Here is a 13,447-nt window from a genome sequence, read left to right as displayed (position 1 = left end):
CGCCACTGGTGAACATCCTGGGGGCGCCCCCCCACACGCCAAGAACCAGTCCGCCTGCTCAGTGGAGTTAAGATCTTTATTGGAAACCCAGCCTTCAAACATCAGAGTACATTTGTAATAATTCAAGAGTTACAGCAACAAGCTCCACAAAAGCAGCGGTTCCCAAACTGAGGTGCTGGGCTCCCACAAAGAACATTGTGAAGGTTCTGGGGTAGGGTGGCCGGGGGGGGGAATAGAAATTACGACATCTCTGATATTTGCCATTTACTACTGTACATTCACACAGGGAAGGACCGGCCAGAGCCTCAAGGGAAGGTTCTGGCACATTTACAGTCGTGAAGAGGACCAATCAGGACTCAACCTGCACCAGCCTGGTTCATGGTCACCAACATCATTGCCACGGTGACCGGTCTCCCCCTGCGGATGCGCAGTAAGACACAGCTGAGATCTGGGCTTCCAGTGGTCTGCATCTGTCAGGGGAACGTTTGGGAACCGCCGATCTGGCGTGAGACGGAGCGCCTGAGCTTCGACGAGCGACTTCGAAACAGAATAAGAAAACAAAAAACGCATGGAAACGATAGAAAAATACACGTCGACTCTGGTTTTAAATTCAGGGGGTCGCCTTCACCCGGCAGCGGTTCGACCGCAGGAGAGCAGATTCACTGTCGTGAGCTGGATGTCAACAGAACGACAGAGAGCCTCACACACAAGGATCTCCCGCCAGTCGAGGAAAACAGCTTTCAAACTCTCAAACTTTATCAACTGTCTGACGACGATACAGACAGTCAGAGGAAGAAAAACAAAAAAACTAAATGGTTCATCTTTTTATTGGCGAATCCAGTGATTCTGTACTTCGTTAAATTCCACATGATGTGAAATCAATATAAATACATTTTTAAAAGACGCGGTTGGTGTGATACTTTGCGGCGCAAGCCTCCCAAACTGAGCGGACAAGACGGGAAAACAGAAGAAGGAAGGAATGAGGTGGTGTTTGCTGTTCTGGCCATGGTGGAGGTCAAACAGCAGGGCTCCTGTTCTTCATCCTCCACGCGATGCTGAAGGTCAGCTGACTACGATGTTCCAATCCACCTGCACGGTCTGCACCGGCCTCCGGAGAACCAGAGCGTCGTCACATGAAAGCTGCATCTCACTCAACCAGTCGTGATGTCACCCCCCAAATGAAATGAGCTTTGAGTCCTCCCAACTACAGAGACGTCTACTGTTGTTAACACAATGGAAACATGCTGAATATTAAACTGTACTGGATTGGCATAGGCTGCTGATTTGAATAAAAATAGGTGTCGGTGCACTGTGTCGACTCAAAATATCCCAGTAGGAGCATCTTAGTAAAATCCCACCGTCCCCCTCCAGTGGCAGGTCCTTAGATCTGCAACAGGAGACAAAACCACATGAGCATGACGCAGCCACATTCCCCAGCACAGAAACCCCGCCGTGACCGGACGCTGCACAGCCACCCAGGAACTCCAGGGAGGGAACATGAATAAACCGTGGCACCTCAGGACCAGTTGTTCCCCCCAGTTACTCTTAGACTCCATCTCTGATGCTAATGCTAGCGGCTAGCTCCCCAGCGGCTCCGGGCGCCATCATCACTGCCGGCGTCGTTCAGGTTCTGATCTACAGTAGCAGGTAAAGAGACCGCTACGACTTTGTGGCTGCTAATTTCAGCGCCAAATTCACCAACTAAAACAAGTCAAGGCAAGCTTACGTCATCAACGTCCTCATCATCATCACCAAGGTCATCGAACTGGATATCTTCATCCTCGGCGCCAAAGCCGTCCGTCTCGTTGAGTTTGGCTGCATGACAGAGGACAAAGTCAGAGTGGGATGAGACAGCTGACACCTGCATGAAGGTGGGTCTCCGCCGACAACAGCAGCAGCTACACGCTGGTAGTCAAGCTGTCACGCCGTTGACCGGACGTGTATCTCACCGTGCTCCGGCAGCTCTCCGTAGGCTTTCAAACTGCGAGCTTCATCTGCGTTGTACTTGAGGATGACATCAGCTTTGTTATCCTGAAAACAGGAAGGTTCGTATTACAGAAGCAATTGAGAACAAATGGTGTGTCAGCAACAGGAGAGCCTCCAACTGCTAACAGTGAGGACAGCATGTGAGGGAGGAGGTGTGTTTATAGTCCAGCAGGAAGTTAGCATGACCTCAAGGTCACCACCACTGAGCTTCAGGCTGCTTGTGCTTCCCCTGATGACCTCTAATGACCTCCATGACCTCTGTAGGCTCCTCTAGACTCTTGTTAGCAACCCAGGTTTTTAAGACTCCACCACTCCACCATCCACCAGTCTGGTGTTTACTGGTGGATCTGATGTAGAACTGAACCTCCATCCACCAGTCTGGTGTTTACTGGTGGATCTGATGTAGAACTGAACCTCCACCGGTCTGGTGTTTACTGGTGGATCTGATGTAGAACTGAACCTCCACCATCCACCAGTCTGGTGTTTACTGGTGGATCTGATGTAGAACTGAACCTCCACCATCCACCGGTCTGGTGTTACTGGTGGATCTGATGTAGAACTGAACCTCCACCATCCACCGGTCTGGTGTTTACTGGTGGATCTGATGTAGACCTGAACCTCCAACATCCACCAGTCTGGTGTTTACTGGTGGATCTGATGTAGACCTGAACCTCCACCATCCACCAGTCTGGTGTTTACTGGTGGATCTGATGTAGAACTGAACCTCCAACATCCACCAGTCTGGTGTTTACTGGTGGATCTGATGTAGACCTGAACCTCCACCATCCACCAGTCTGGTGTTTACTGGTGGATCTGATGTAGAACTGAACCTCCACCATCCACCAGTCTGGTGTTTACTGGTGGATCTGATGTAGAACTGAACCTCCACCATCCACCAGTCTGGTGTTTAACTGGTGGATCTGATGTAGACCTGAACCTCCAACACCCACCAGTCTGGTGTTTAACTGGTGGATCTGATGTAGACCTGAACCTCCAACACCCACCAGTCTGGTGTTTACTGGTGGATCTGATGTAGAACTGAACCTCCAACACTTGTCCTGATTCGGTTCGGTGGAAACGCCTCAATTCAAAGAGGTTGTGTGCGTGTGTCAAATAGTTGGCGATGTTAGTAGATGATTGTGCAGTTTCCACGGAGATGCTGAATTTTACAGTGAATAAAAGTGTAAAAAATGGAAAAACAGGTCATGAGCGAGCGACCCACACACCTGGTAATCCCTCAGGCCCACCAGGATGATGTCGGATGTGTTAATCCAAACCTGGAGGAGAACAAAGAAGAGCAAAAATCAGCCCATCAGCGGACGACACAACAAACTGCCCCCCTCGACCCCGCAGCGCGGTCAACTGAGTCCACGGTGTCACATGAAGCACGAGTGACTGAATCAGCCGATTCAGCACTACGTGGGGGGGGGGGGGGGGGGGACTGCAGGGCAAAGGTGCCACTTCAGTCACATCATTCCTACCTTTTTCCGGAGTTTTCCTCTGATGTGGCAAAGCCGCTTGGTTCCATCAAAGCACATGGCCTCCAGACGTCCGTTCCCCAACATTTTAATCACCTGAGCGTATTCTGGACACGGGGGAGCAGAGGAGGGTCACACAGAGCAACAACACACGACGACGACTAATAAGACAGCAGGAAAACTGTAGATTTCAGTGTTATTTGAAACTGTGGCATCTGGATCAACTGCGAGCAGAAGCAACACCGTGAAACTCCTACAGAGATGCTGTACCAGGGCGACGCCACCAGAGGGCAGCATCTGCTGATTAAACGCGCAGCTAGGAAAGATGGCGGTGAGCCTTGTGGGAGCAAGGATGCACGATTTTGTTTTTTCCTAATTCTTTTACCTTACTTGGCCGATAACTGATACCCATAAGTGAGATCGCTTTTACAAAAACATCTTCATTGGATATTTACCTTTAAACACATTGGAAAAAAATGACGCATTTATTTCAAAAACATTTTGAAAAGCACATAAATCTAATATTTACCTCATTGTGTCTTCATGAAAAAAAACCAAAACAGAAGAGGCTTCAGCAAAAGTGGGCTGATAAAAACACCGGCCATCGGATCAATACTGATAGGTAAAAACAACAAAATCAATATCTCCCGCTGCACCCGGAGGTTCCATCTGAACGGCCTACTGGCTAGAACCACCAACCAGAACCAGGAAGATCTGACCAATCAGAGGAAAGTTCTGCCGTTGTTCGCCCGCATTCGGGTTCAATCTATGGATGTGCCGGAATTTTCCAAACCAAGTCTGACTTTCTCCCTGACAGATGCAGACTACGGGTAGAGGGTGCGTTCAGACCAAGTGGCTACAGGAACAGGAGTTCCTCCAAGTCTGCCTTCACACTTCAGTAGTTATGGTTTGGTGATGTCGGAGTCTGTAGGTGTCGGCCCTCTTCTCAACGCCACTGTCTACAATTGAACAACTCATATTCACAAACATATGCTGCCACTTTTCATGGCTGACAGGGTTGGAGGGGCTGCAGCCTCGACGGTTCTTCAACAAGTCTCTGTTGTTGCTGAGTGTTACGGACAGAATTTCCCTTGAAGATGAATAAAGTATTCTGATTCCAGGAAGAGACGGTCCAGGTTCCTGGGTTTGTACGAGGACAACCCAACTGAAACCCAAGGTCACGTTGTCAAGCTGTACCCAGCACGTCAGTGCAACGGATCAGTATTTGTCATTCTGACTAACAAACATCAGGTTTCAAACCTCCAACTAAAGACATGCTGGTGTGTTTTTGGCTGGTTTTACTCTCACTAGCAGAGGGAGAGACAGAGCTGGGTTGCAGAGACGACCACAAATCTGAAGGATCTTCAGGTCAGCTAACGTTGGACAACATCTTTCATAGATGTAGCATAAAAGCTTCACTTGGGCTCTCATGTTCCTCCTCATCTGGACAGCAGAAGTGGATCAGAACCAGCACTCACTCACCCTGTCCATCCTCTTTGAACACCAGCTCTCTCTTCTCAGACTCATTCTCATTCTTTCCACGTCGCCGATTCTTTCCTCCTTTACCTGGAAACATTAGCAGGGAAGATGACGCCAGCATATAGCAAGTATTTTCTGATTATGTTCATGCTGTAATCTTAACGTTACCACTATGTATTTACAATCTATTTTTGTGTCATCAATTCTATTTTCATGAAATGGTGTCAAAATGTTTTAGGGTCATCTGTGACGGTCTTTGGACTGTATTGTACATCAACTTTATGAATAAAGTTTTATTGAATGCACGCTGTAGGACCAGTTTTGCTAATGTTGCCTCGATTTCACAGGTAAAGTTGTTTCAGACTGACAAAGGAGTGTTCCTGAGAGGCTACCAGCCTGTGAACGGAAAAACGGGTATACTGAGAGTTGAAATGCTGCTGTAGTTCACTGTAGGAATCTGGGGCAGCTGCGTTTGGCTCCGGCTAGCTGCTCAGCTGGCTGGCTTTAATATTTTAGGAGGTGTTTCACAGAAATGACATCGTAAGGGTGGTGTGTTTAGACTCCCCGGGCAGTTGAACTAGAGTTGAAGGGAGTAACTCAGCAACACTACCCGCATATGTCACGGGCCAAACGGGTGCGGTTGACTATCAGCTAGCAAGCTAGCTGCGATGGCTAGCGGCTGAATGACGTTATCAAGCGTATTAGCTCGCAACTAACAGACACAAAGTGTCGCGAAACTTAATCTGCCTAAAACTGACTATTTGATTTGGTGACACAAACGCGAGGACAAAGACTCTTGTCCGTGTTGCTAACTAGCGTTAGCTGTCGGTTGTCACGTTTTCACTGCGTGTCTCGGCGGCGGGCTCGACACCTTGATCCCGGTTAACGACACTAACATCTCCCGGTGGCTTACCTTTATTTTTGGGCATATTCCCTCACGCCTCTGTCACGATAATCCCGCTCGACTGGAACGAATTAAACTGCTTACACGAACCAAGCGAAAACGCGGACTGAAATTGACTGAAAGCAACAAGGAGCTAGCAAACCACCGTTGATGCTCCCCACCGGTTTGCGCATGCGTCCAAGCCATTCAAAAAAGCTTTATTGTAATCGGTGGTTGTTCCATTAAGTATCGCTACGTGTAAGGCCGCTTCCTCCGATTTGATTCTGAATATAACTTATAGTATACTAATAGTTCATTAAGTACCAGCAAAAATAAAAAATCAAGGTATTTAATACTTTATTTTCTCCACTCCTCAGCTGGCAATATAATACATTGGAACGCCATCTAAACATAATAACCTTAAATGTGTTGCAAGTGCCATAACACCTACATTTTTGACACAAACTGTGTGTTGTTCCTCCGCGCCACCAGGGGGCGTCAGCTCCGTTCTCCGGGCCGTGGTGAATTTTAATTCCTGAATCGGAAGCGAACTTCCTGCATGTTTTTTTTGTTTTGTTTTGCTTTTCTTGCTAGCCAGATAAATCTTTCATTTTGCTCCAGGAGAAGCTTGCATTTGTTGTCATACGTTTAGATGTGGTGTTCGAGCTCCTCTTTTTTACTGCAAAATCGCCAGTCGGTGCAGAGAGTAAAAAAGTGGGAAGGAAAAAGCAGTTTGGACGTTAGCTGCCGTGTGGCTAAGCTAGCTGCTGCTCGTGTCTGCTAAGCAGTGATGGCTGATTTCATGGTGAGTGTCGATCCTAAATGTGACTGATAGCCGATGAAAGTGAAGCATTCGTCTCTTCCTCCTCGTCGAGCTGAGCAGGTTGATGGCAGGTCTCCAGCTGGAGCGCAGAGGCGAGGCGTGACTTCAACCTGGAGCTGCTTCTTCGTTTTCCAACTTGTATCTGAGGCTGAAGCAGAACCTGGTGTTGGTGTTCCATCCCGCTCACAGCTGGGAGGACTGGAGCTCCCTGGCTGGAGGACGAGGACCGAACCTACCACCGACTTGTTAGTTGTGTTCAACATGAAAGTCAAGAACTCGGAACACTTCAAGTGATTTTGACCCCGAACTCACATGTTGTTGGTGGTGATTACTCAGCCGACATTAGTGATGAATGGCTGCCCCGCTGCTTGGAGGTTCTCCAGCTGATACCGGTCATAAATCAGCTGACACTTGCCTGTCTCAGACATATCGGTAGTGGCTAGAGATATTGGTGACGAATTAACCAATGTCGGCTGATATTAGCAGTTATTCTGCCAACATTAATGATTATTAAACTGATATTAGCAGCTAATGCACCGATTTTTGCAAAGTGGTTTGATGTCTTTACCTCGTTTGGCCAGTAGAGCGCGCTCTGCTCCAGTGATGCTCTAATGTAATTTTGATTGTGAGGGAGTAAAATGGTTTTTCTCCAGAAAAGATCCTCTACCACAGATCTGTGAGCCGCGTCTTAAAACACTCCATTGAGAGTGTCTTGCTGGCACCCCGGGGCAGTGACGGTGCACCAGTGTTGGGGTGTCAGGGTGAAACCGAGGGAAGTTGGCGTGTTTCATTCCTCCATTTTTATTTAGGGTAGTGGGACTTGAGAGACTCTCACCGGTGCTGCTAAACCTGAGTCACATCACGGCCTTCAGAACAAACACAACAAATACATTCTGCACTGAAACTGGATGCAATCAGTGAGGGAAGAAGGTACAGAAGTTTGCTCTTCATTTATATAAAGACTGAATAAACACGTGACGAGGAGGACATGAAGCTGTCCTGCTGGGGTTTGAGAAACGGTTCTTGTTGAGGAACGTGGCTTTACATTTGTGTGTGTGGGGGGGGTGAGTTATTGTTGGAGTGCCAGGGGTGCTGTTGGTGATGTCAGAGTGTCTCTGCTGCCCCCTAGTGGCCAAAATTTCATTTTTGCTGATCCATTTTTCTCCTGTTACCAGACGTCCGATCTGCCGGTCCGAGGAGGTGGGGCAGCAGGAAAAGGGACGATGCCGTCAGTCACGACAGGAAATAGGAATTGGGAGGTTGCGGGGGGGCTGGACCAGATCACCGTGGTGAGGATCGATGACACACACATCGCAGAGGAGCAGTCTCAAGAAGGAGGGAGGCCGAAACAGGAGGCGGCGGACTATTACGAGGTGGAGTACTCAATGCCGGCGCAGGAGGAGGTAGTGGGCGAGGAGGAAGAGGACAGCGTCTTCGTCATCGAGTACTCAAACCCTGAAGAGGAGGGTGAGAGCTACCAGTTCATGATGTCTGTGGACCGGTCGTTGCCCACCAAGAAGTCGTCTCCGGATCCTCCTGTGACCACGGACGCCGCCACTTCCCTACCCGCGATGTTGAAGCCGTCCAGACCTCTCCAGCGGAAGCAGCAGGTGAGGCAGAAGAGGAAGCTGGTACCTGAGGAAGAGGAGGTCAAAAAGGAGGAGGAGGCCTTTGTTAGCAACAAGAGTGTGTTGGAGCTTGGTGAGGACTATAATGATGTCATGAAAAGGAAGGAGGGGTCAGGTAAAGGTCAGCTGGTGTGCACGCTGTGCCCACCGCCCGGCAGGTCCTTCAAGAGGGCGTCAGGTCTGGCCGTACACTTAAAACAAATTCACCTGATGGAGGAGAAGAAGACGTTCTTCTGCATGTCGTGTAAGCAGGCGTGTCGCTCGCAGATTGAACTGGACGCCCACACGCGTCGTCACGCCACCCAGGAGGCGGTCTTCACCTGCCACCTGTGCACCGCCGAAGCTGAGAAGACCGGGTACCAAGGGTCCAAGTGGGGCCTGAGGAAGCACCTGGAGCGGGAGCACCCGGGCGTCATCCCGCACTGCCACATCTGCAACAAGAGCTTCAAGTCGCTGCCGTCGTACCTCGCCGACCAGTTCAGGCACGTGGGCGTGTCTCCGTACTTCTGCGCCAAGTGCAAGATCTACGAAATGACCGAGAGGGGCCTGAAGGTTCACACCCAGAACCACGACAAGAAGAAGAAGGCGGAGGTCAAAGAAGTTCAGCAGCTGCCCGGCGCAGACAACTCAGCAACGGACGACTCGGACTTCTGACCATCGGACGTCCACGCAGACTTCCTGTGGGGTTTTAGACGGATGCTCCGTGGCGGGCGGCGTCCTGGACTGAACCCACTCATCAGCACGAGTACCAGCAGAGGAACTAAAACCAGCCTGTTAGAACCGTTAGGCGATGCTCTGACTTTAACGGCGTCAGAGGTCCTCAGCAAAAAGAGGAACAGTTCAGTTTCACTTCTACGTTGAAAAGCTTGTGGATGTGTTCAGAAGCGTTTAAATATGAGAAATCTGACGGTCACTGGTCAACCTCAACTACAGAGCAAAAGTACTTCAAGTTCAAAAAGTAAAACTACTCATTAAGCAAAACAGCCAAATTTAGATTCAGTTAATCATGCAGTAACTGCAATTCCACATTCTGCCACTACTTCTACTTTTATTAAGCTTATAGTTTTATGTAAGTTTTGACCATTGGAAAAATTGCAACACTGTGTTCACAAATGGATCACAGAGGTCAAAGGTCACCGGAGCCATGAACCTTACTTGGTGTGAGTTTACGACTCTTCACTTCAGAAGCCAGACAGCTCCGATTCATTCCTGGGGAAGAAGTGAGCCACAAAAAACAACAAAAAAAATCATCTGGGCTTGAAACTCTTTTTTTTTAACAACGTGTGCAATCATTTTGTATTTTTAACATTAATTTAATATTGTTCCTGTTCTTTGTTGTAACATTATCAGTCTTTTGTTTTGTAAAATATCTGAATTAAAAGTAAAACGCCTATTTGTGAAATAGGAAGCCCGATTCAGGCGTTCCTCCATCGAGGCTGCGCATTGAATGTGTCAAGTCAAATATCAACTGAAAAGTGTAAAATAGATCTAGAGATCCAGATCTACGTCCAAATATAGAACCACGGATCAGCAGATCTACATCCTGTCATCTAGATCTGCTGATCTGAATGATTTTGAGCGGGTAGAAGCTTTTTCTTGAGCTCACTGCCAGTGAAACCTGATGCTGAAGCGACCACATGAAGAATGAACGTCAGCATCCATGTTAGCTGATAATCATTTTTATTGTTTTAATAGAAATTCTCCCTGTAGGTAAAAAAAAAAAAGGAATAAGAATCAGCTGGCGCAGCAGCAGGGATGAACGACAGATCAACGATGAGGAAGAATGAAATCAAGAGAAAGAAAGCTGTTTATAATAATTACAGAAAATTCCTTTTACATTCCTTGTTCCCAGAGCTGTACAACGATAAATCAGAACTTATATTTTTAATAAAAAGAAAACCCCAACAATACATCCAACCAGAGAGAGGGAGAGAGCATGGTCACCAGCTGGGAGGAGCCTCTGCAGCCGAGGCGCGCACATACTTTGACTGGACTGTGAACTGGTTTTCATCCACTGGAGGACAACCAGGATGCCTGCAAGACCACGACGACACCACGGCGATGAGGTGACGCAGCGAATAAGATCAATTCAAGGAATCAATGTTTAGCTAAAGTCTCTTCATGTCCAGAATCAGACAGGAAGACAGAGCCCCTCTTCAACGGAGTTGAGACCCAGGCTAGTTAGCTTAGCACAATGGCTGGTACTTGGTGGGAAGTGTTAGCGTAGCTGCGTCTCTGCCTGCATTAATATCAGGAGGGTTGTGTGGAACCTTGGTGATGAATACCAGTTTAACATGAGGAGACGTTGTAGTGGTAGAATCAGACACGTAGCTGGAACTACTTTCCTGACTGGGCGCAGTGATTTGACGCAGCACCTCCAAAGCTCCACTGGAACTTGGGTCAACAGAACCAAAGGTTTGTTGAGGACTAGAAGAGCGACTGCTGCTCCTGATGATGAGGAGGAGGAGGAGGAGGATTCCTGCTGGACACACCAGCATCCTGGACCTGAGCTAGCTGATGCTAACACTTCCACCCACAACCAGCCACTGGGCTAAGCTAACTAGCCTGGACCTGAGCTAGCTGATGCTAACACTTCCCACCCACTACCAGCCATTGAGCTAAGCTAACTAGCATCCTGGACCTGAGATAGCTGATGCTAACACTTCCACCCACTACCAGCTATTGGGCTAAGATAACTAGCCTGGACCTGAGCTAGCTGATGCTAACACTTCCCACCCACTACCAGTCTTTGGGCTAAGCTAACTAACCTGGACCTGAGCTAGCTGATGCTAACACTTCCTGTCTACTACCAGCCATTGCGCGAAGCTAACTAGCATGTGTCTCTTCTTGTCTGGCTCTGGGGATGAGGGACTGTCAGACTCTTTCCTTCAAAGATGGGTTGTTCCTTCCAGCAGCCATGTTAATTGTTCTAGAAGGATGACCTGCCCACATGTATAACTTTGATTCTTATCAACATGCAACACAAAAACAAACACCTTCCTCATCGGATGGTTTGTTTTCTCAAGAATTTTTGGTCTAGGAAGACAAAGAGATGAGCACCACTCTCATGTCTGGCTGTTCAATAATAGCCAGCAGGTGATTAGCTTAGCTTAGCTTAGCTTAACTTAGCTTAGCGTGGAGACTGCCAGCATGGCTTTGTTCAAGTTGACAGAATGTTACGCTGTCATGTATCATGTTATGTCTCATTTATTCTTGATGAAAAACAATGTCAAAGCTGTGGCTTGATTGTGAGTTAGCAAATTTATGATCTTTCTTTTGAAAGCTTGCTTCCAAAACACAAATTAATGTCCAGAAGCAATGTCATCACCAGTTGCCAGGCAGAATCAGAGCAGCAGCCAGTTTGCTTTAAAGGCAATAAAGACGATACGTGTTGATGACTGTGATTTTGATGTGCTGAGGGGAGATTCAGTTGGACAAGAGTGGTTGAATGCTAAGCTAAGCTAAGCACTTCCAGCTCTATTTCACACTGACATGAGAGAGAAAACAAGGAGGCTATTGCTTCAAGTGGAAAATACAAGGTGAGTTTTTCGTCGTTTTTAGTGAACCGGCCATTTAATTGATGTAACTTCAAAGCGGCGGCCATGTTTTCTACTACGGATCAACATCATCATCAGTGCGATGGCTACTTCTGCAGCGTGGATGATGAAACGACACACCTCTTTCTATGTACGCGGCGTGTCTGCGTCCTGCTCGTCCTCCGTCTCCCACATTGATGTGCTTGTCATGTCCATCATCAACTCCTGGACAAAATGTCAGAATCCCATATAAACCTGAGTGGCTCGTCACATTTCTATGTACAGACACAATCAGTTGGCTCATCCAGACCGTGAGAGGCGGGCTGACCCAGGTTTGAGTGTTCTCATGCCAACGACTGGTTATGGACGCAGGAACCTCCTTCCCGTTTTTGTCTGCTGTTGGGAAGTTTTGTCCTTAAATGGCTCGTGATGGAAGCTTTTGTCTCCAGGAAACAGCGTCAGTCTGAAATGTGACCTCCTCAACAAACGCTCCGCCATCTTTGTTTTATCAGGATTGTGCAAATGTTGCCCTCCTCCTGCAGAGCAGGCTGATAAGGAAGCTGATGATCGCTCAATGACACGTTCTTGAGGAAATGAGATGATCATTAGCTCAAGAAAACAAAGCCTGCTTTAATTCATCTTGTGATCTCCAGATGAAAGCACTGAAGCAGGCTGGTTGTCAGCGGAGACGTTCACATTTTAAAGCTGATCACGGATATTTGGACTGGTTCTGATTCCGAGCAGGAATCTCAGGTTTGTGTACAAGTGAAACCGTTATTGCCTCGAACCTGAAGGAGAATATGTAGGTCGAGAGTCACAACAAAGCTTCGACTGCATGGTTGATAAGTAGAGATGCAACGCTGGGTTGTAATACCTCAAATATCTGCAGATGTTGATCTGAGAACATCATGGCCGACATGCGACTACTCGAAACGGTCAGTATGGTCACATGTTGCCAGGTAGATGTGAGTCTGTCCTCTCCAGTGTCGTCGTCTAAGAGGCGCTGAGGTCGAAATGCAGAACAGAGTATTTATGACCCTAAAACTAGGAACGCTCATGGTGGATTACTGCATTCTTCAGAGGAATTTTTCATCAGAAATAAATAAATACAGTACTTCTAAGTTCCTGACGCGCGTTCTGTTTCTGCGTCTGTGAGCCTGCACTGATTGTCCGAAGCAAAAACACTGCAGAAGGACTCGACCCACTGGTTTGTGATTAACCAAACAGACAGCGGCGATTCTACAGTAAGACAGCAGCGATCCAATCAGAGGAGTCTGTTAAGGTGCAGGCCGGGAGGGCGGGTGGCGGTCTCCGTGCTCCTATTTGGCGTTAGCGGTTCCAAGGTCCATCAGTAGTCTGTCCAGCCGGACTGGACCGGCGGGGGGAGGGGGGGTTCGAGGTTGAGATCAGCTGAGAGGTCAAAGTTGACAAGAGTTGAAGGGACAGGGGTGGGGAGTGGGTGTTTAAAGGTCATGAGGTCACAGAGCAGTAGAGGTGATCTTCTTCACCCCCCTCCGCTGGGCCAGAGTGGAGCAGCCCACTGGCTCCAGAACCGGAGGGACGTTCCTGTTGAGAGCGGAGTAGGTGGCGGCCATCGCACCCTGGAGAACCAGAGAGTCCCGTCAGTTAGTCAA

At 48.2% G+C, this 13,447-nt stretch overlaps 3 protein-coding genes across 5 annotated transcripts in view; 1 reads left to right on the top strand and 2 right to left on the bottom strand.

Moving 5' to 3' along the window:
* Positions 1–62: 62 nt before the first annotated feature.
* On the bottom strand, positions 63–6,028 carry eif1axb (eukaryotic translation initiation factor 1A X-linked b). Its single transcript, XM_086191651.1, has 7 exons — positions 5,857–6,028; positions 4,947–5,030; positions 3,468–3,571; positions 3,213–3,263; positions 1,950–2,031; positions 1,727–1,815; positions 63–1,387 (listed from the first exon to the last, which is right to left on the bottom strand). The coding sequence occupies exons 1-7, from the start codon at positions 5,870–5,872 to the stop codon at positions 1,382–1,384; spliced, it is 432 nt and encodes a 143-aa protein (XP_086047777.1). The 5' UTR covers positions 5,873–6,028; the 3' UTR covers positions 63–1,381.
* Positions 6,029–6,333: 305 nt separating this feature from the next.
* Positions 6,334–11,652, top strand: LOC147241310 (uncharacterized). The gene is made up of 2 exons (XM_086192175.1): positions 6,334–6,631; positions 7,825–11,652. The coding sequence occupies exons 1-2, from the start codon at positions 6,617–6,619 to the stop codon at positions 8,929–8,931; spliced, it is 1,122 nt and encodes a 373-aa protein (XP_086048301.1). The 5' UTR covers positions 6,334–6,616; the 3' UTR covers positions 8,932–11,652.
* rps6ka3b (ribosomal protein S6 kinase A3b) overlaps positions 9,937–13,447 on the bottom strand; it is a 40,118-nt gene continuing 36,607 nt past the window's right edge. For all 3 annotated transcript variants that reach the window (XM_086192172.1, XM_086192173.1, XM_086192174.1), the window contains one exon: positions 9,937–13,414. In XM_086192172.1, the coding sequence (XP_086048298.1) occupies positions 13,292–13,414 (123 nt within the window). In that variant the 3' untranslated portion in view covers positions 9,937–13,291. The remainder of the gene's footprint in view (positions 13,415–13,447) is intronic.

The sequence above is a fragment of the Aulostomus chinensis genome, chromosome 21 (genome assembly GCF_037954235.1).
Source record: "Aulostomus chinensis isolate RoL2024-O1b breed Wild chromosome 21, RoL_Achi_v1.0, whole genome shotgun sequence".
NCBI lineage: Eukaryota > Metazoa > Chordata > Actinopteri > Syngnathiformes > Aulostomidae > Aulostomus > Aulostomus chinensis.
Note: the sequence above shows the minus strand (reverse complement) of the source record. Positions and strands in the feature narration are given on the sequence as shown.

Coding starts and splice junctions, on each gene's coding strand:
- eif1axb (XM_086191651.1), bottom strand. Junction 3,572..4,946: donor GTTCAAAGAGGATGGACAGG/GTGAGTGAGTGC, acceptor CCCCGTGTCCAG/AATACGCTCAGGTGATTAAA. Junction 3,264..3,467: donor GAGGAAAACTCCGGAAAAAG/GTAGGAATGATG, acceptor GTTCTCCTCCAG/GTTTGGATTAACACATCCGA.